The 23167-nt window shown below is 37.9% G+C and overlaps 1 protein-coding gene across 2 annotated transcripts in view; it reads left to right on the top strand.

The window, feature by feature from the left end:
- Gask1b (golgi associated kinase 1B) overlaps positions 1 to 18737 on the top strand; it is a 54016-nt gene extending 35279 nt beyond the window's left edge. For both annotated transcript variants that reach the window (XM_028754947.1, XM_028754948.1), the window contains exons 4-5: positions 10912 to 11138; positions 15699 to 18737. In XM_028754947.1, the coding sequence (XP_028610780.1) occupies positions 10912 to 11138; positions 15699 to 15906 (435 nt within the window). In that variant the 3' untranslated portion in view covers positions 15907 to 18737. The remainder of the gene's footprint in view (positions 1 to 10911; positions 11139 to 15698) is intronic.
- Positions 18738 to 23167: the final 4430 nt, after the last annotated feature.

Raw genomic sequence — 23167 nt, 5'->3', positions numbered from 1 at the left:
ATGAGTGTTTGCTTGCATGTATGTCTGTGCACCACATACATGTCTGGAGCCCATGGAGACTGGAAAAGGGTGTCATATCTCCCCTAGAACTTGAGTTACAGAAAGTAGTGAACCACCACATGGGTGCTGAGAATCGAATTCTAGAATCTGTGTTCTCTGCAAGAACTTAACTGCTGAGCTGTTTCTCCAGTCCTGAGATCAGATCTTGATGTGACAGATTCTAAGATCATGTATTCATTGTCTGTGACCATTTTAACAACATAAGGAAGCTTTGATTTGCTTTTGAGATATTTGATTTGAATAGGATTTGTGTGTGTGTTTTGTGTGTGTTGTGTGTGTATGTTTAATCAGCTATTCTGTTCCTGTTATTGTATTTCAGCACTTCTTACGTTACTTTATAAACCAAACTGGGAATTACAGACAGCCAGAAAACCATGGTAAGGTTTTGATGAAAGCCATTGCATCTCTATTGTGGGATTTCTATAATTTCTAGTTGGCCTCAGTTATCATTTGAGGTTTGAGGGCTTGCCTCTTGACACTGACAAAATATCCTTTCCATGCCCTGTTTTCAGTAGTGTTCCACCCCAGCTGTCTTCGTGGTTGTTCCTCTCCTCTGCTTCCCTTTTAACCTTTCATTGATACATATTCAACAGGACAGCACCTTTAGATCTCACACCTTAAACTGCATTCATTGGGAGATCTTCCTTGGCAGAGATGGTTTCCTCTAAGAATTAGGTCTCTTGGAGACCGTGGGAAGGGAGGAAGGAGACAATGGATCTCTAGTTCAAGAGGCAAATGCTTTCCACTTTTATGGGCCTTAAATGGAAAACACTGCTGGGGTTAAAGTTCTCTTCAAGAAGATAACAGGATGAGAAAGCAAATGTATGTGCACTGAGCTATGATGATTTCCCTTCTACCAGAGACTTGAGATTTAGAAACCACATTCTCTCACTTCACATCATGTAAGCTATTTAATTGTTTTATGCTGGCAATCAGAGAGGGAGATGGGGAGAGAGAGGGGGAAGGGGAAAGGGAGGGAAAGAGGGAAAGGGAAAAGGAAAAGGAAAAGGAAAAGGAAAAGGAAAAGGAAAAGGACAGGAGTAGTCTTTAGCTACATTGACTCGTACTTGGCTTATGGGCCAACAGCTGGCCTCAGCAGTCAATATCTACTTTTTTTGAGACTAGCTAGTTTTCTTTTCTTTCCTTTCCTTTCCTTTCCTTTCCTTTCCTTTCCTTTCCTTTCCTTTCCTTTCCTTTCCTTTCCTTTCCTTTCCTTTCCTTTCCTTTCCTTTCCTCTCCTCTCCTCTCCTCTCCTCTCCTCTCCTCTCCTCTCCTCTCCTCTCCTCTCCTCTCCTCTCCTCTCCTCTTCCTTCCTTCCTTCCTTCCTTCCTTCCTTCCTTCCTTCCTTCCTTCCTTTTTTTCTTTCAAGTTTTTAGACAGGATCTCACAGGCTGGCTTCAAACACATGATCCTTTTCCTTGCTGGTTCTCCTGTATGCTGGGATTACAGGTTGGTGCCATCATATACGCCGTCTACCTCATCCCATTTTCTTTTCATAATAATTTGTGCCTCAAAACCTTTGTGCCTTGCTCCTTTGTTAAGGAGCAAATAGCTTCCCAAAATGTCTGCTCCCAACACGAAATATTTAAGAATATTAATGTGTTTTTCTTCTAATTACTAAACAATATTTTACTGTACATATTTCCCTGCCTCCTCAGTATTTCCATATGCATGTACAATTTGTGCTGGTGGAGTCAGGTAACTGGTGTCTCCATCATCTCTAAGTTTGGAAAGTCCAATATCCTCTCTAATAGCTCTTTTGAAATAAGCAGTTAATTGTTGTTAACCACAGTTATATTACAGTGCCACAGAACAGTCCATTATTCCTTCTACCAAGCTGTGACCCTGTGCCCATGAATCATCTTCTCTTATCATCCCTCCCCAACCCTTGCCAGTGTCTGGAAAATGCTAGTCTGCATGCAGTTTCCATGTCATCAACCGCTTAAGCTTCCACAGATGGGTGAGACATGTGGGATTTATCTCTCTGTGCTTGACTTATTTCATGTAATATGATATTCTCCAGTTTTGTTCATGTTGCCCAAAATAACAGGATTTTCATCTTGTCTATAAATAATTCTCTGTTTTTATTCTCCATTCATCCGCACAGATGCATGATATAATTTCATGGTTTGATTGCCACATGGAATATGGCAGTAACCAGGGGACATAGATGCCCCTTGGACACACTGATTTTTTTTCCTTTTTTTGGATTTATACTGAGGCATAGGATCACTGGGTTATATGGAAGTAGAACTTTGTATATGTTTTTGTACATATGTAGTGTTAATTCTCAGATACTCTTGTCCTTGATTTCTCTACCCCAGGATGCTGACTGACCTAGGTACTTGCTTCTGTGTTGAGTAAAAGAGAGAGAAGGTCAAAACTATGATATACATAATCCCATATATTTTTTTTTGTGATAGCCAACTGAGTATTTCCTGGTAAATTTTCTAGTTTTATGGTTAATCAGAAGTGAAGAACATATTGACGAGTTATGTGCCTTTTAAAATTAATTTTCACAGTTGCCATGTACCTTTCAGACAGTGCTGAGATTAATAACACACAGAATGTTTCAGTCACAGGTTTATTAATACTCAGGGCCGCTGGAGAGATGATGTGCTTGAGCAAACTTGTTATTCTATACATAGCCAGCCATTTAACATTCAAAGACTGTTTAACAGTTATGTGAACTAGCTTCTGCCTTCCTTTCTAATATCATTGCACGATTCTGACACCCACTTAACTAGCATGTTTCAGGGACATGGGAGGTTTGTAGTTGGACTTCTAGGTGAATCCGTTGTAAAGCAAATTAAAAAAAAAATCTGAACTCTCATTGGGACTGATGAATATCCATCTGCTCAATCTTCTAAGTATTCCCTTGGAACCACTGTAATGCATATGGTGTTCTACATATACTTACATATATACTACTGTATAATTGTTTAAGAATTTTCATAGTTCATTATTGGTTGCTGAGGAAGTAGACTTAGAGAGAAGGTTAAGGGTTAACTTAGGGCTTGTTGATCCACTGTGAAAGCAAGGTAAAAACTCTGTTAATCTCATGCTCTCCCCAGCCATATTAATGTTGTTGTTTACAGATAACATTTACTAAAACATACATGGAACTTCAAACACCATTACTGTGATGTGGTCAAATCAAATGGAACCTGGTCTGAGGCAATGGGTTTTGTAGGCTTTTCAAGGAACCATGAGGTCAAAAGTAATTTCATAATACTGAGACTTGTTTTTTCTCCACTTGCTATTTTCAATGTGTTAGTATTTACACTAGTTAGTGAATTTGTTAATGTTTTAACACGAGTCAAGGTAGGCAGCAATACATCAGGAATAGCTCTAGTCTGTACTCCTCTGTACAACCCAGGAAAACACATAGAGTTAGTGCCAGATTCTCTAAAGAATGGCCTTGGTGAAGTGATACTTTATTAAATGCCTGCCTATAAGTTCCTACTTTTAAAATACCTGACTGACAAGATGAGAAGAATACATACAGCAATCTCGAGTACTGCATCTCAAAGCTCAGTTGTTGTGTTGAGACATTAGGAAGACAATGGATAGGGAAACATGGAAGTCTGGCTTCAGGCCCATGTCAGTGATGAATGTTATTCATATCATGGATACCTGTGGAGCCAGTCTTCATCTTTTAATTAACAGTGATTAAGTATACATTCTTTATAAGATAGGAAGTGCGCTGGTAAGACATACAAAATTAGTCATGCTTAGCACAAAAAGCTGTAAGGTCCATGGTGGTAGGCCCATTGGCCTTCCTAGCATGAGACACCATGGCAGCCTGCTGTGGAAATCAGCTCTTGTTTCCCTTTGGGCAGCTGAGTTACCCTCTTGGAATTGATCTCTTTATTTGTATGTCATGACTGGGCCCCATAAACCCACATGCTGGTTTGGATTCTCTTAATGGTTAATACAGCTATAATGGAATAAGCATTGCAGTGTTTTGAAAAAAAATAGAGGTACTGTTCTTTCAAAAAAAAAGAAATTAAAAAAATAAATTATTTTAAAAAAAAAGAAAAAAAAAGAAAAAAATAGCTGGTTATATATAAAACTTTAATGTATAAGAAGCATAGAAATAAAACCATCCTAGAGTGGGAGATCCTGTATATAGTGGATAGAAAAACAATTTTGAAAGCAAAGTCAATTCAGAAAGCAAAACCAAAATGTTTCAAAGGCTAGCACATAATCAATTTGTCAGAATTAGTTACTGTTTTAATTGAGCTTCATCAAGCAAATGAGTCTAGGCAGCTGTCAGATTTGTCTCTTCCATTCTAGCCATGACCAGAACGGTCTGAGCATCATCACCTAGTTTGTCTTTATTCTTGTCGTTTTTTCTTTTAATAAATTCACATTATTGAGAAAAATAAAATTGGCAGGAATTCTTTGTAGATACTAAATATGAACAAACATCTCTACAAAAGGCCAGTTTTCAGTGGCATTATTCCTTCAGATGTAAATGAACAGGAGTTTCATCATCCATTTATATAAGCTGAGATGCTGCCTTATTTCACTTCAGGGATGCATTTTAAGGAGATTTTTCTTAGATTGGGTATATTTTATTTCCAGCTTAAATTACTTAGTATAAAATCTTAAGGAAAAAATTTAGGTCGTTGCATCCTCATTTTGTTTGTTTATTTTTTTTATGTTAAAGAAATTTTATTTATTTTAAGTGTATGAGTGTTTTGTTTACATGTATGTGTACCACCCGTGTGCCTAGGACCCAGGGTGGACAGAAGAGGGCATGGAATCCCCTGAGGCTGGAAGTATATACTGTTGTGAGCCACTGTGTGGGTGCTGGGAATTGAACCTTAATCCTTTGGGTAAGCAGCAGTCCTCTTAATCCCTGAGTCATCTCTCCAGCCCTGTCTTCCTGTGTTACATTTCTCTACTTAATATAAATTCAGTCTACAAATCAGAACGTCACAGGATATAAAAATACTTGTCTTTTTCTGTTTGTTAGTTTGAGTGCTTTTTAAAACTCATTGCAGGAAGGTGGGTGTGTCTCGGGCAGAGTTTATTTTTATGCAGCTCTGCTTGTTCAAATTATAGAAAGTGAATTTCTTTCCCTAAAAATAGACTGTTGGTTGCCTGGGGCCTTTACGCAGAGCCTTTCTATGAGAACAAAGCATATAACATTACATCCTAAACCCATCACAGCACTGAACGGAGAACAGAGAAATAAGACCATATCTTTCCTCGTAAATCTGTAATATGGAAGAAACTAGAGATCTGTCTTTGAGTTGGCTCACGCTGCTAGCAATATAAATGTGAGATTCTGGGGTGGAGGTGAATTAGAGTAGCTCACAGATGGGGGAATTGGAGCCCATACTCATTTTAGATGTTAGACACAGAAGACCGTTGGTCTATCTCTCATCATTCTTCAACTGCCCTGCTAGTCATGTGTATGTGCTTATTTGTTGTCATGGCAGCATGAAACATAAGTGAAATACATTGCTTGATTCATGATGTGACACAGTTCTCAAGTGGTATAGGAGTAGTACAGGGGGGACCTCTCTCTCTCCCCCTCCCCCTTCTCCCTCTCTCCCTCTCCCTCTCTTCCTCTCCCTCTCCCACTCTCTTCCTCTCCCTCTCTCCCTCTCCATTTCTCTCTCCATTTCAACTCCCTCTCCTTCTCCCTCTTCCCCTCCCCCATCTTCCCTCCCCCATCTCTGTCTCTCCCTCTCCCTCTCCATTTCCCTCGCCCTCTTCCTCTTCCTTTCTCTCTCCCTCTCCCTCTCTCCATTTCAACTCTCTCTCCTTTCCTCTCTTCTTTTCTCCCCCCTACTCCAGATTTTTGGTGTCTGTATTTCCCCGAGGGAAGAAGTTGTCCTGCATTAACAAGCATTACGGATGCTGTGGTGTTTGTCTAGGATTTCTCTTCCCATGATGTGCTGTTTCTTCACTCATTAGACTGTAGGAAACCAACTCTGATTGCATTTGTAGCATTGCAAATGCACACAGGTTTATATAGGACAAAACTCCAGAGCACATTTTCCCATGTGAATTTCTCTGGCAACTAAATAAGCCCGGATATTTTGTGTCTTCCCATGCCTGGAGTGCTGCAAGTAAGTGTGATTCTGAGTCTCTTTGCCTTTTCACATTGATTGTTGAAAGTAAGACCTATTTCCTACCTGTATTTTTAACAAGCAAGTGAGATGTTCAATCAAATAGTTGAAAGTCAGAGGAACTCTGCCAGGAAACTGCTAGCCAAAGCAGAGAAAGAATTTCCTTTTGGGATTTCCATTTCACCTGCCAGTTATGTTAATGTCATGCAAGGCTTTATGGTATATAGTCTTCCAGATGCAGAATTCATGATCCATGGTTAGTGCAGTTAAACCCAAAGATAGACACTAGCCAAAAACAAAGGACAGACAGAGGCAGCTGCTGACTTGCTCCTGACAATCCTTTTATAAGTTCCTCTCCTCTTGACATACCTACCACCTTACTGTGTTTGCTTTTTCTCAATACAAGGCAATGCTTTGTTGAAGGCCTGTACATAGTCAAATCCAAATTGAGTTACAACATTCAGCAGAGTTGATTCACTAAGATTCGTTTGCTGAATGTCTACAACATGCTAGCCTTTGGGTAAATCATAAATACATACATGTACAACTATGTTCGAAAGAAAAATAGGTGGATACCAATATGCAGGTTTATCTAACTGAGCTGGTTTATGCCATAACATGTGAATGATAGGAGTTTACTGTTTGAGTTGGTGAGAACATCCTCATTATAGTCTCCCTTCAGCTTCCCAGAATGCTCTGTTTCAGTTCTCAATCTTTAATGATTTCCCCTGATGTCCTGCTCGCTGGCTTTCTGTCCTTCCAGTTCAATGTGAGAAAATGGCAAAGTTTTCAGGTAAATCTATTCTCAGACTTTTCACATGGGCAGGACAGTCTAACATCTGTTGGCTTCATGCTCTCATTGTGTCCAGCAGTGCACTTCAACCTCTACTGACCAGTGTCTCCCAAGGACCCAGGCAACTCCATACCAATCCACCAAGGACTCAAGCCACTTCACACCACTTCAGACCAGTCCACAAAACAATGCAAACAGTGCCTGTGAGCACCATTAGAAATACCCATAGCATTTTCGTAGAGCACTTTTGCCCACTGAGTGTAATGAAATATTTCTTCTGCAGCTTATGCTGCCTGGCTCTTTAAACTCAAATTTTATGATTTTTCCTTCCTGCATTTTTCCTCGGTATTCTGGCCTATAGTTCTTTGTACTTCTGCTGAAACTCTTGTAATCAACACTAATTGCATGCAGAATCATTTAATGTTTTATGCAAATGTGAACAAATGCTTCTTTTGCCATGGCTGGGAGACGGTACCTGAAAACTAAAATCAGGATGTATGAGAGCATGGTGCCTTGAAGACAGCTTATACTTCTGGGTTAAAATTCTGAGTTCTACTCTTGGTGAGAAGACGGGAACCCAGAGGAGTCACCTGCCTCTTCCTCATAGCTCAGTTTCTTCATTTAATTTCTGTTGCTTTGTTGGGACACTGTCTGCAATTAGTTGTTTAGTCATGTTACTTTGAAGTCAATGACCATATGCATAAACTTTCCCAAGTCCTTGATGTACCTAGTTTTGAACACAGACCTGGATAGGGTGTACTTTTCTGTGTAAAAAGGAGCTGGTTTTCTGCAGACATTTAACGGCTCTTCAGAGCCACGCATCGAGGCAGAGGCTTCCTTGCTTTAGATGCAATAAGAAAAAATAAGTTACTCAGAAGATATATTTTTCCTACAGACAAAATGATTACTACAGAAGGAAAATGGAATTAAGGGAAAAATCTTTTGAAGGAAATACATCTAAAAATATCTATCCCATCTCTTTAAAAAAAATTGGCAGGAACACCTGGATTTTTCTGAGTGTAATTTTAGTTAGGTAAACATTGAAAAGATATGTTTTTCTAAAAAAGGAAAGAGTACTTTTATGGAAAATGATGGTTGGCAGTCCTCTTCAGCAGTAGATTGCTTTTGCAAAAAAAAATGTTTTTTCTTCTGTTATAGAATAAGAAAGTATGAATTCAGTCAGGGCCAGTGACATGCCTGAGCCAGGTTGGTAAAGGTGCCTTTTGCCAAGCTTGATGATATGAGTTCTGTCTCTAGGACTCATATGGTAAAAGGATAGAGTCCATATATGAAAGTTGTCCTTTGACCTCTACGTGTGCAGGGTGTCATGTACGCATATACATACCATATGCATCCACCAAAAAATTAAGTGAAGTAATAAAATAATGAGAACTCAAACAGACAGTAATGGTGATCATTATTGCTTAGCTGAAAACATTTACCCACAATAGGCTTCTTTCTAGGATGCCCACTTAAGAACAGAGACACAGCTTGGCACTGTGGGTACTTAACCATGCAATGCTTAAGTGTTTGCTTTAATGTGTACACTAAACAAGCACATTAAAATATCATCTGGGGTTCACAGCTATGCAGAATGTGCTTTATTAGGCTTTAAAAACTGGTGAGCTGTCTTGAAAGTACGCAGAACTACATTTGGCATATACCTAAACCAGCTGCCAGGGAAATAGTGCTGACTTTCAGGGACTTTAAGAGATAAGGGTCATACCAATATCCTTGGTCTATTGAATGGGGCCTAAGAGAAAAACTATGATAAAATTCTGAGAAGACTTGGAGACTATGATTTAATAGCTACATAAGCCATTACTATACAAGGGCAAAAATAAAAGCACATGCATTACTCTAGCTAGAAAGCAATAGAACTGAGTAAAACACATTACCCAAGGCCTTACAGTCTGAGTGTACATTCCTAGGTATACATAGGCATACACTCGGCACATGGTAATGTACTCACCAAGTATATGTTTGGATCTGAATAACATCAGTGGCATCATTTCCTAGAAGAGGAACTGGTCATACATACCTATCATCAGTGGTGATGTTGGTCAGACTTGCCAGCACAGCAAGCTCTCAGAGAATTGGTGAAATCATCAGAATATCTCATGATTCAAAATTAGATAATATAGAACATTTTAGAACACACTGTAGGAAACAGTCAAATGAGGAGACAGCAATAAAAAAAAGATGTCCTCTGTCATTCTTTCTAATTGCTCATGCTTTCATGAGGTTTAAAAATATTAACTACAAAAAATAATTCTTACAGAGATGCTGACAGAGCTTAAATTCATGAGAGCTTATGATCAAACATGAATTCATTCAGCATTCATGGCTTTTATTATAGTTTAGATCAAAATTCTTCCCTGTGTCTCCTGTGTTAAAGGCTTGGTCCCAAGCTTGCGACACTGCTGGGAGGTAGGTATTGGATCTCTGAGTTCAAGGCCAGCATGTTCTGCAGAGCATGTTTCAGGATAGCCAGGGCAATACAGAGAAACCCTGTCTCAAGCAGCAGCAGCAGCAGCAGCAGCAGCAGCAGCAACAACAACAACAACAACAAGAGCAACAAACCAAAAAGAGATAAATTCTAAATGTTTATTCTATTATTATCAAAACAAAAACCATTTTATTTCCTCATGAAAATTAATATGTTGAACATGAATATATGATGGTAATGATGAAAACTGGCCTCCAGCCAGTTTAAGCTTGACTCACAGTTTTGCAGACCTTAGTCCCTAGCTGGCAGACCTCATAGTGTTTGGACTTATGGGAAGACAAAAAGGAAGCTGAGAATCAGAGAAGAGTAGTGAGGGTCCAAATCCCTTTCTGTGGTCTAACTAGATCACTTAATACCTCTTACTAAGTCCCATCTTTCAAGGTTTCTACCACTTCAACAATGTTAACCTGGGAAATAAATCTCTGCTATATAGGCCATTGGGGGTGGGGAGCATTCAGATCTAAAGTAAAGATTGTATGCCCGATTAGTGTGTCTAACCTGTGACACAGGACCATGTACATCTTAAGATAGCTGTGAATGTGGTCCAACATGGTTGTAAATAACAACGTCATGCTTCAAAGTCATAAGCTTGGGCACCCCTGCCTATCAGGGCGGTGTACAGTATTTCCTTAAAATTTCTACCAACTGTACAACATAAATAGTCATAGCATAGAGGTGATTAAACAGAGTCAATGCCATGCAGTCATGCACACAAGGTTGTGCTAACAGGTGTAAGACCAGAGGTTTGACTTTAAGTGACTAAATTCCTGAGCTCAAGTTTATTTCATTGTGATTATTGAATATTACTTTTTTCTTGGTAAAAAAAAAAGTGACATTAAGGAGTGTTCTAGTCATCCTTGCTACATTTATTTATTTATTTATTCATTTATTTATAGTTCTTCACACTATAACAAACCCCTAAAGTCTCTATAGCTTTGTCACATATTCAGAATCTAGCTGATGTTTCATTATTGGATATCATACTTTCTGTACAGTTCTATCTTATTTCAGGTTAGCGACTGCAATACTTCAGTCCAGCACAATAGACTTTATAGCCAATAAAGTAATAAGAATCTCTAGGCCCCCATCCCAGGAAGAACACAAGAGCTAGTCCCTGGGTCTGTAGAAATACTATGCTATCTTCTCCTTCCTGAAGAGTTAGAGATTCTGCTGGCCACATGTTTGCATGTGATTCCGTGGGAACTGTGGATATCAAGGGTGGGGTTGCCTGAATTGGATGATCTGCTGTTAGCAGAAGCTGGAAATGCTTAGGACTATGTGTGAGTCAGAGGGCTTTGAACTATGGACTTATTCTAACAGCTGCTTTTAATTAAAGGAGCCTGGGCTTGCTTGGATTCTGGCAGGTCAGCTGTTCAGAAAGCTCCCATTATTTGGAAATGTTCTGATTTTCCCAAGGTTTTGCTCAGCATCTTGGATGTTGTTTTCATTTCCATTTTCAGATTTATAATCGCTTGGATACAAATTGCTGCGGATTCAGACCTCGCAAGGAAGACGCCTGTATACAGAATGGACTGAGGCCAAACTGTGAGGACCAAAATTCTGTGACTTTAGCACACATTATCCAGAGAAAGAATGACCCAAGGCATTTGGTCTTCGTAAACAATAAGGGCTTCTTTGACAGAAGTGAAGACAACTTAAACTTCAAATTGTTAGAAGGCATCAGAGAGTAAGTATGCTTACTGTGGAAGTCTTATCTCCCTAGATTGTTCTGGAATTCACTGTGTAGCTCAGGCTTTCCTGGAACTCACTATAACTCAAGCTGACCTTAAACTTACAGTTATCCTCCTGCCTCTGCTTTCAGAAGGCTTGGATTACAGGAAGGAGCTGTTACACCCAAAACGAAGAGTACATTCTCTAATTGAGTGACATTTTGGAAGACCACAACTTGTTTGTTCACAATTAGTAAAGTTTTGTAAAGACTCACACCTTATGTTAGATATATCTAATTTCCAAAGAAACTGTAAGTGTGGGAATAGCGATCCCAAGAAGAAAAATATCGCTCCAAGAGCAGCCATTACATCTGTGAGCAGTCCACAATGCCTACCCAGCTTCTGCCACAGTCTGCCTTCACTCCATGTTCAAATTTCACTGTGAAAACCCATGTGAGTGAGGTTGGACATATACAGGGCTCTCAGGAGTGTGATCATCGGTGGCAGAGGCTCTATTACGAGAGCGCAGGATTGGACATGGCAGGAACAATAGAGATGGCTAAATCTGTAATAAGCTATTTGGCAAGTCAATGGAACTAATAAGCATGGCAGGATGTCAGATTCATGATTAACCCAAGTGACTGTTATGAATACAGTGGGAGAAGAGCTCTCTGAAAAGTAGGGTGCCAAAGGATGGCTGGCCCTTTAAACTGGGTAGGAGGGCTTTTGAGTACTCAGAAGTCTTTTTGGTAGATAGACTGTGGGGCTGGGTCTTAAAAACTACAAAGGAGGGGCTGCAGGAGGCTAGGCAAAGCAGAACTGTTGAACTCAAGATTGGCCCAAAAGTCAGAGATGACCCAAACAATTTGGGAGACATTTGGTAGGACTTAGAAAGGATACAGAGTAAAGAAGGAGGCAGCATGAAATTAAAGAAGATAGTACTGTACTGGAGAAGTAAGAACACAGTGGGTCTTGTGGCACACTTATGCATTTGCAGCTTCTAGTGGGGCACAAGGGGCAAGGGCGGTGGGCCAGAAGGGGCAGTGAGGTAAAGAACTGTCTTCTTTAGGGGGCTGGCTATGGGAAGTTTGACCACATTCTAGTGAGTATATGGGCAACACAAATTGGACTTTTTTCTTTTGCTTCTTTTTTGGGGGGGAGGTGGGGAAGTTCACAAGGGTGAAAGGGGGGAGCTGGAAGGACTGGGAAGTGAGTATGATCCAGGTGTATGATGGGAAATTCCCAAAGAATCAATAAAAACATTGAAAAAAAGGTTGAAATAACGTGTAGCAGGAGCTGGCTATAAAGTCTGATCAGTCTCACCTCAGTTATGGCAGCCATGAGTAAATTTCACAGCAAGAGGAGCTACCCTCGTATATAACATAACCCATGTTAGTTAGGAATAAGATTCCCCAAGGAATTAGGTCCCATTGGAAGCTTAAGAGCCCATTAGATAGACATAGCCCTCCCCACCTAAGAGCTGAACATCAGGAAATAAGCCCAGTATGTCTGAAGCTAATAGTAGAACTCAGCCCTTCCAAGTGTACACCTGCTGTTTTTTCTTTGTGGCAACTTGTGTTTCTGTTCTAATGCTGTTACTCTTACTGGCATGTGGATCAGCGTGTTCCATATCCACTGGCATGTGGATCAGCGTGTTCCATATCCACATTTCAATCATTTCCCCCCAACTTTGTACTTAGATAATGTGGATTTTTAAACTCTCAACCCTTTCCTGTGGGTTTTGAGAGTGCCAAGAGGATTCTCCCCCACCCCCACCCCACATCCTTCCCTCCTTGATATTCTTTACAGCTCTGTGAATTGAAGGCAAAATGCATGGCAGATTCTCTTTTTGAAATGCCTAAGCCAAGGAAAATTTATGCATAGGGAAAATGACATTCCTAAGACATCACTTACTAAATTGATATTACAGGGACTTAAATTTCTTTGCAGAATTGAGAGTGCCGAGGGGCATACATTTATCTATCTTAAACATTCACAGAAATATGAATACTTTTATTTATTCTTTCAAAGAAGATTAAACTTTAACTGCATTATGGGATGTAATGGGTTTAAGGTTAAATCTTCTTTGAATATATAATTCACACACTAATAAGCAAAAGTGAAGTCTTTGTTAAGCTCAGAGTCACACACTGAATATTTCCCTTAACCAATGCAATGTAAAAACCCATAGCAGAGGTATGTATTGTTTTCTTTTATGAACAGAACTTCTAGGCACTGAAAAGCCTGGATAATACTCTTACCTCATGCATTCTGCCTAAGCTAACTTGGTTGAAAGGCTATAAAAATAATTATGGATATTAATATGTTATACAACAAAACATTAAGATATAGCCCACAAGACTGCACGGTATATGTTTTTAGGGGACTCAGAACACACAATACTATTTCCTCTGTCCAGCTCAGTAATCTTTGGTTTCTACCATCACCAGAGTTCTTGACCCTGGATTCCTAGTATCTAAGGTGTCCTGTGCATCCTGTGTCTTGTCCCCAAGTGTGTCTTTAAACAAGTGCATGTTCTTGCCCTATAGTTTTTAAGGTGCAACTAAATTTATTTGAAAGTCACTCTTGAAACCCAGTGATTATATGGTACAATACTTCTGCAAGCTAGAGGAGGCCAAGCTGGAGGTGTTGCAAAATGTAATCTATGACTTAAAGTAGAAATTTTCTAAAACCTTATGACACTATACATGCTAGACCCTGGTTCTAGTATTCTTACCTGAAAAATAAAACAAAAACCAAAAATAAGTTCAGTGAACTCTTTCAATGATTCAGCCAGGTTCTTCTTAAGTGACTTCACCTCAGGATGTCCAGTGAGCTGTCATTGAATATCCTTACTCTAAAAGTTTAGTGTTACTGAATTTGTTTGAAAACAATTGCCAGCTTTCTATTACTGTAAGTAATGTCTGAGGTGATCATCTTACAAGGTGGGAAGAATTACTGTGGCTCACAGCTTTAGAGTTTCAGGACATAGCCACCTGGCTCTGCTTCTTTGATCTTTTAGTGTACTGTACACTGTGGTGGTACTAAATGCTACCATACTTCTATTAGTGATTTCCTTCCCTTTAACCAATGCCATGTAAAGGCCAATAGTAGGGTAATGGTTTGTTTTCCTTCATGAACATGACTTTTATAACCAAGGATGGGGAGATCCTTTTCACTGATGACCAGGAGTTGAGAGAGAGAAAGAAGAAAGGGTGTAGTCCTAGCATCTCTTTCAAGGCATGCCCCAATGACACCATCTTCCACTATGGCTTGCCTCCTAAAAGGACCATCATCCCCCAGTCATAGTATCCCAAGGACTAAGTCTTTCATGCATGGACATTTGGGAGACATTCAAGATATAAGTCAGAGCATCACTTAATATTCCACTCAGGAAAGCACTGGCCTTGAACCCATTCATTTTGGCATGTTTATTGTTGGTGACTCAGTTCATGTCATGTTGGTGAGACATTGTGGGTGCAAACTCCCTGATTCTCTGGGCCTTACAACCTTCCATCTCCACTCTGTCCTCTTCAGTGTTTCCTAAACTCCAGATGTGGGAGTTGTTTTGTAGATGAATCCATGAGGCCTCACTTCTACACAAAGAATTACAGGCAATTAAGGAATTCTGAGAGTTAGAAAAACAGTCTTATCCAGGGAAGAGGACACCAATTGGCTATTCAACACCAAATTGTCAGCCCTGAAAGCACACATATAAGTAATAGTATATAGACCAGTAATAGATCAATATACAGAACAATACATATATAAATATATATTTAAGAATATATATATTCATGTAATAACAAATAATAAAAAAAGAGGTCGTGAATCAGAAAGATATCAAGGAGAGGTATATGGGAGAGTTTTGAGGGAGAAAAGGACAGGGAGAAATGATGTAATTATGTTATAATATCAAACATAAAAGAAATAATTAAAAACTAAAAGTAAAATCCCCCAATAATGCTGCCCCCCCAACCAAACACAAACACAAAGCAAAACACAGGCAATCACGCAAGTTCCAAAAGTATAATCTGAATCAGAGAGAATTCTTCCTCTAATTGATTTTTAAAAAATGATTTCTCTTTTGTTCTGTCACAAGTCTGAGGTCATCAGACTTTAAACTGTAACTGGTGCTCAGGGAGGATGCTTCACTGAAACCACACACATTTTTGCCTCTCACAATTTTTTTTTTTATATCAAACTTCACCTTATTACTGACGAGAGCAGACAAAAGGCTTTCTATAGGAGACACGGAGCTTAAGATGATGGGAAATACATCTCCAGCCCTAGTGTGATCTTAATTCTATGCCTCTCTTTGCCTGTCTTTAATGACCTTTAAATAAGAAATTAGGATGTCGAGTTTCGAATGGATTAGATAATTTAGTTCATTTGAAATAAATTTTTCTTGTATTTTATTTTTAGGAGAACTGTCTGCTTGTCAGTGACAAAAACGTTTTGGTTTTCTAGGTCTTATTTGATACTGTGATTTATGAGACTAAGGAGTGCAGAGAAACTGGGGGAAGAAATAATTTCTGAGGAATTACTAAGAATGAAATATTGTGTTATCGTTTCAGGTTTCCTGAATCTGCAGTTTCTGTTTTGAAGAGCCAACACTTAAGGCAGAAGCTCCTTCAGTCTCTGTTCCTTGATCAGGTTTATTGGGAAAGTCAAGGGGGCAGGCAAGGCATTGAGAAGCTTATTGACGTGATAGAGCGTAGGGCCAGAATCCTTATCACCTACATCAATGCACACGGGGTTAGAGTATTGCCTATGAACGAATGACAAATGGCTTTCTGCCTTGAGGGCCATACAGGCGTCACATTTGGTTTTTCTTCAATACAAGGTATCAACCTAAAGTGTTTCTAGGAATGAGGCAGCATAGTTGAATACATGAAACGGATACAGTTTATATCATGAACTGAATTTAAAAATTTTGTAGAGTTTAAAGGTATGCAGATTCAAGAAGTTTCAGAATAACATATCACTTGCACAATGCCTGATGACATTTTCTCCTAAGACTCTGATATGTGGGTCTCAGCATCATCATTGTGCAGTGACCCGAATGATTATACCTACCGATGTTTAAACCATTTTCATGTCATTTGATGGAACAGTATACACAAGAGACACTGGGTCTTCTAACAAATCATTCCCATGCCATTTGACTGATCTGATCAGCTGCTAGCAGTGAGTTGATTGACATTCTCTCATTGCTGATGGTTACAACAACTTTTCCAACCCTATCGGGAGGCAATTCCACATCAGGAAATTGAGGCGTGTGATCTTCAAGAGCAGCAGTCTTGAAACACCTTCTAAGTAGACATGGTAGTAGACTCATTACAAACGATCAGTCTGTTTTCTAGAGTCTAAGATAATCAGCTACCTTTGAGCAGCAAAAATCTCCTATCCTTCTCTTTTTAAGAAATTTGTTGACAGCATAGAAATATCCATATATAAAAATCAATGTATTAGTTCAATTTGCTGTCTCAATTTTGATCCAATTTATGCCTTCTGGTTAGAAAACTAAAAAGTTATAAGGTATATTGTTACCTGTTTGAAAATTTACTTGTAGCATCTCTTACTGTTTTTACTGATTGGTTAGTTTAAAAAAAAGTTAAGGTTTCACATAGCTCAGGCTGGCTTTGAACCCTTTATGCATCAGTGGTCTTCTGGTCTTTGATGCTCTGTCTCCCAAGTGTTGGGATTATAGATAGGTATGCAATGCCATGCCCTGTAGAGCTCAGGGTTAAACTTGGGCCTTCAGTCATGCTAGATAGGCACTGTATGACTAAGCCCCTAACCCCAGCCTACTTTTTAATGAATACTTAACAATTTTTCATTTTATAAAGGATATGCTATGATTTCTGAAGTTTTTTCTTAATCATAGAGGACTTCCTTGGTGTAATTAGGTTTCATCTGATTTAACTGATGTTATCTAGGTACTGATGATTAAGTTCAGATATTAAATCTATTATGTAGTTCAGTTCAATACAAGAAATCTTAATGAAACCCAATGCACATGACTGCATCTTCTCACGAAGAACACATGGATAAGTATATGACAACAAATTAGGTAAATTTAGTCTCAACTAACTCTCCCCAAATCCCTATTTGAAAGGTCATTGATTAGCCAGTGTGGTGATACAGACCTGAAATCTCAGCGCCCAGGAAGCCGTGCAAGGTTTGCAAGTCTGAGACTAGTTTGGTCTTCATAGTGATATCCTGTCTGAAATGTGCCCCTCTCTTCATAAAAGCTGATTTACTGACTTTCTTTTCCTTTTGGAAACTTGAAAATAAAAAGTTGCACATTTTTAGCATATCTCTAGTCTCTCTCTTTTTTTTTTTTCAGTTTTGTCCCTAGCACACAAAATGTTTTCTGTCTTCTGGTGAAGAATAATTTGATATTGATGTGAACTTTTAAAAACATAGCAATACAGGCTATATCATAGAAAAAATACCTGTGTAGATTATAATTGATACAAACACACCAACTTGTCAAAATAGTAAGTCAAAATGTTAAGTATAGGAGAAGACAGACCAAGTGAAGAGGCATCCACTGACCCTCTCGGTTCTGCTTTTCAAGGCTCATGTCCAATCACTGCGTCTACCATCCTGTATGTTTCCTTTCGTTTGGCATGATGAACTTTGTCATGTTCCTACAGTTCCCTCCACTGTGATCTAAGTATGACTGTGGGCCCTGGTGAGTCCCTATATTGGCTGTTCTCTATGAGTTTTGTCTCACGAATCATCTTAATTATCCTTGCCAGCACTTTTACACTCCCACTTGACTTAGAATTAAAAGATTTTTGCCAAGTTGTCTCATACCTTTTCAAGATGACCTACGTTTATTGTAACACTTTTTTATTTTTTCAGAATTTACCATTTTAATTCACATTGTGATATTAATTACAGACATTCTGGTTTCTTAAAATCCTGCTTTCCTGCCTCTCAAGTTAGGATGCTTCTGAGCAGGCTGGCCTCCTCCAGATATATCTGACTGTATTTTTTGTCTAGTTATTTCAACATGCTTAATTCTAAGCAAAAGGGTCAAGAACATTGGTTACTTTTATAACTTGTCTTTAAGGATTTAGTTTTACTTTTTATTGTGCATGCATATGTATACATATGCACATGCATACGCAGTACCCATGGAAGCCAGAAGAAGGGCATCAGAACCTCTGAAACGGTTGTGAGCTACCTTACTTGGAACTCAACTAAGGTCCTCTGGAAGAGCAGTGAATCTCAACAGCTGGGCATCTCCTCATTCTTTACATTCATTTTTTAATGATTTATTTTGTTTTGTAAATAGTGAGTAATTGATGGTGCATTAGTTTTGAATAATAGCTGCAGGCCAAACTCTGAATTCTAATAAGTAACATTCTTCTTTCATTGAAATGATGAAAATGTTTTTGTATTTCAGATGTGCTCAAAAACTACTGTGATTTGGTACATATTAGCCCATTATGTGGTTTATTTGCTCTAACAGATGTAAAAATAGAAAAATTTACCTTGGCTCACATACAAGAGCTTATTCTGGTGTGACTTGTTTCATTTTAGCTGATATGAAAATGCACATGTGTCTTAGATCTTGTAATAAAATTTTACAAATTAAAGTTGTGTACTTTTTTTTCCTGATACACAAGTTAGTTTTCAAAAGGAAATACTGCAGCTCCCCATTCCCCTTTGGAACAGTCTACCCCAGTCTGTCCCTTCTTTATACTGTGTTTGTTTTGAAGACCAAATGTTCTGTCTAAGCTGGAAAATGGAATAAACAATGAACTTTTAAAAGTGTGTTTGTTTGTTACTTCACCAGTGGAAAAAAATAGGCAATTTAAAAGTCAAGATGCGAATGAGTTCCAGGACAGCCAGAACTACACAGAGAAACCCTGTCTCGAAAAACAAAAAACAAACAACAACAACAACAACAACAACAAAAGTCAGGATGCTTGCCTGGATTGTGTGTGCACAAATTTGATGTTGTAACTCATGATCACTGTACTTTTTATACATGTACATATAGCATCATACTATAGGGTTGACAAAAAAAGATAGCTAACAGATTTCATCCCTCTTAGGAGGAGATTTAATTTTTGGTTAGCTTTCCATGGTTACTGTGAGCCTTACAATAGTTTAAACTCTTCTTCTTACTCGTCTTTAATAAGTTTGTTAAGTACATAGAGAATTGATCAAAATGTAAAATTACCTATACTATTCTTAAAATATTTACATCTGTGGGTTTGAATAATAATGTTTTTATTCTACTGTACTTTTAAATATGCATTGTATTACACGTAATGAATAAAACATTTAGATAGAAATTTAGTTGAACATTGTCTTATGAAATCTTAATGTTTATTTGAATGCAGACTATTTAAGTCACATTTAATGTACTAGTCTGAAAAATATATTGAAGTCATATATATATATGTTTATATATGAATTTGATCTCTCTCTCTCTCTCTCTTTCTCTTTCTCTCTCTTTCTCTCATAAAAATTAAGTAATTTAGTCAAGAACCAAGCTGGGAAGTCCAAGGTATTCATTAGCCTGCGTCACCAGGATGGTTTGAGCTCAAGCAGTTGGAGTCTCACTGGAGAACACAGCAAGTACCTGGGGTACTTTTTTACCAGACTGGCTACTTTCCACTGATGTGTTATAGAAGCAATGATGGCATGTACTTGGAATCCCAGCATGGAAGAGTTGAGTCAGAGCGACTTCAAGTTTGAGTCAGCCTGGACTACAGTCAGACTCTGTCTCAAAAACAAATGAAAACCAAAACAGGACCTCAGAATGCAAGAACTTTTATTTTATGAGAGACTTTTGACTTGTTAGAAAACTTATCTGAAATTGGAAATAGCCTACTGTAACTTTGGCATGTTCTTACAATGTTGACCTTGATTTTCTACCAAACAACTATTGAACAGAATTTAAGGGAAGAGGTTAGCTTGTAGATTCATGTTCCATAGAAATACAAATTTTCCCTGGTGGAAGAAACAAATGTAATAGTTAAAATTTATTACCATGTTGGACACTAACCAGTTTTATATCTACTCCAAATATTTTATAATATGGCTTTTAAATGTTTAGCTTTAGAAATATTTTAAAATGAATTTACCACTGTAGTAATGCTGGATTTATTATTTGGATAAAATATTTTATAAGTGTTTATATTTATATTTTTCTAAGAATCAGTTTTATCTTTTAGAAAATTTTGCTTTAATAAATTTCTAACTACTGCTGTATACTTTTTATTTGTTTGAAAGTTATTATTTTAATTTTTTGAAATTACTTAACCATAATAATATAATTTTATAACTGAATGGTTTCATGAATGTAGCATTTGTCTAACTCCCATCCTGGAAATAAACATTTAATGAAAGAAAGTAACTTAATTTGTTCCAATTTAGGCAAATGGTTTAGATTCCTCACTCTTCTGATATAGAAAGTTAGAGTCAAAGAAAAAAACAGTAAATCAAGATATATATATATAAAGGAATCTCAACTTATGGACCCTGAAGATTTCACATGGGTATATACATGTGTGGTAATGATTTTAATTTTGTGAGCTTTCAGGGACAGAAATAAATAGAAAGTTTTGATAATTTCTTGGCATAGTTATTTGGTCATCTACCATCTTACCCTCTGTACTAAGCAGTGCAAATGTTGAAATTAATAAGCAAACATTCACTGTACTAGTCCTCAATCAAGAACCATGGTTAAACTTTAAGTTCTATCTTTAGCAATCAAATTTAGAAAACCAATTCTATTGAAAATTGTTCAAATTTAGAACTAAATTTTGAACCAAAAAATGTTTAAAGGAGCTTTGTTCTTTTAGTGAGTTTGAGTCTGTTTAGTGATTACTGTTCACAATGATTATCCCATGCCATCTGGCAGCTGGAAGACAGATCCAATGTATTTTGTCCTGTGTGTATCTATATGTTCAGTATTATACAACTTAGTGGCCATAAACTCATACCTCAACTTTAGTAAAACTTCATTCACTTGTGTTCTGTGTTATAACCATAGTATCAAACAGTTTTGAGCTCTGGATCACCTTGAGGAGCTGTTGATACCTAGTCTGCTCAATATTCTGCCCATAATGTCAGTAGGCTCTCAGATCCATAGGTACCCAGTTATGGATGAGAAGCTTTTCCCTCTGGGGATGACAGTCTCTGAGAGTTAAAAATGCTTGCTTTCCAGCAAAATTAAGAGGGTAATAAATTACATTATATAAATAAGAAAGACCACTTAATAGAGTAATTACTTGTATACAAAATTGGAAACCGAACTTTAGAGGAAATAGTTTACAAACTTTTTATTCATGAATGTAAACCGAAGAATCATTTATTGTTAGTAATTCTTAAATATTTTTAGTCAATGCCATTAGTTCCCAATCTACTGACATAATTGTAGAATGTCATTTCTATTTATTTAATACTTTAATTTATTAAAACTGCTATCTAATTTGTTTGCTCTTATTTAAAAATAACCACCCCCCCCAAAAAAAACCCTAACAAACAAAAAACCCAAAAAACTATGATCTGTTTTGGAGTAGGAGAAAAAATAAGTTAATATGTGGTATTAAAATAAGCAACTTGATTATTACTCAATAGTTTACTGCACATTAGTAATATTCCCCACATTTAATTTAACAATTTCCTAAACAAATTTATGAACTTTTGCCAATGGAGTTATTTCCTTGACATTGGAAACAGTTTTAATGCTATGTGACCTGTGACTTTGACTTCCAGAAGCACCTAATGTCTTATTCCTGTTACCTTTGCCCCTGCCCGTTTTACACACAGCTGTCTCTGTCAGAATATGGCATCTTCCCTACTTTTTAAGCTCTTTAGTCCCTTGGGATGGGGTTCTGCTGTACGAAAGGCCTGACTCACAGTTGCTGGCAGTTTGTTTCAGAGCCTAAAACCACACATGCTGAGTGAGTGAATCTCAGAGACTCTTCCCTGTCAGCAGCGCTCTGGGCCTCATCAATCCCACCTTTCTATTCATTGTGGAAAGGTTGGGTAGCCCTTTACCCCCATCCATCTAAAATGCACTTACTTTGATTTAAAAAAATGTGCACAATCACATATGCATTAAGGGATCCTCATGTATTGTCTTTCTGAAAAAATGCAATCTATATTTCTTAACAGTACTTGTCAAGACTTTCTAAGGCTTTTGTGATACTGAGTTAAAAATTGAAGCCAGGCTCCTGGTCTGGTTGTGGCTCTCACTCCATGTTGCAGAATAGCTGGCTACCACTCTAGTTTAGCAGGCAAGATGGACATCTGTGACAGCACTGGGACTATAAACCAGACTGAAGGCTGTGAGTTTGCAGGTCTGCCAACTCTTTCTTTGGTTCCAAGACAATAGGCATTATTTAGTTTATAAAGTGTTATATATTATCGGCTCAGCTTCCATTAAAGAGAATAAGACATTTGTTTCATAATCTCAGGAGTATTAGATTTTGAGGTCAACACAGTTTTTTTTTTAAATCTTTGTAGCATTTTAACAGTAATAACAACAAAGATCTAGACATTCTTTTTAAATTGGAGAAATATGTTAGGATTAAGCTTGTAAATCTCAGTTATTTTTAGAGAGGAAAGGAATAAAAGTTTCATCCTTAAGAGACTCAATATTAATCTCTTTTAATCAGTTAACATGACAGTTAAAATGTAAGACAGCCACTAGTGTGACAATACTAATTGTTTGCTAGTATTGTGATAGTTCCTGTCTTAAACTCTTTAAAGATTTATTTATTTATTTATTTTTTTATATATGAATACACTGTAGCTGTCTTCAGGCACACCAGAAGAGGGCACCAGATCTCATTACAGATGGTTGTGAGCCACCATGTGGTTGCTGGGATTTGAACTCAGGACCTCTGGAAGTGCAGTCAGTGCTCTTAACCACTGAGCCATCTCTCCAGCCCCCTGTCTTAAACTCTTGTGTTACTTCTTTTTATAAAGATGGCAAAATCATTGTCTCCAGTGAGAGGGGGATGGTGTGTTTTAACAGCAGTGGCATGGCAGGACCAGGGCTAGG

Source organism: Grammomys surdaster, unplaced genomic scaffold (assembly GCF_004785775.1).
Source record: "Grammomys surdaster isolate TR1022 unplaced genomic scaffold, NIH_TR_1.0 126039, whole genome shotgun sequence".
NCBI classification, from domain to species: Eukaryota; Metazoa; Chordata; class Mammalia; order Rodentia; family Muridae; genus Grammomys; species Grammomys surdaster.
The sequence above is the reverse complement of the archived record's forward strand: the minus strand, read 5'-3'. Positions and strand labels throughout refer to the sequence as shown.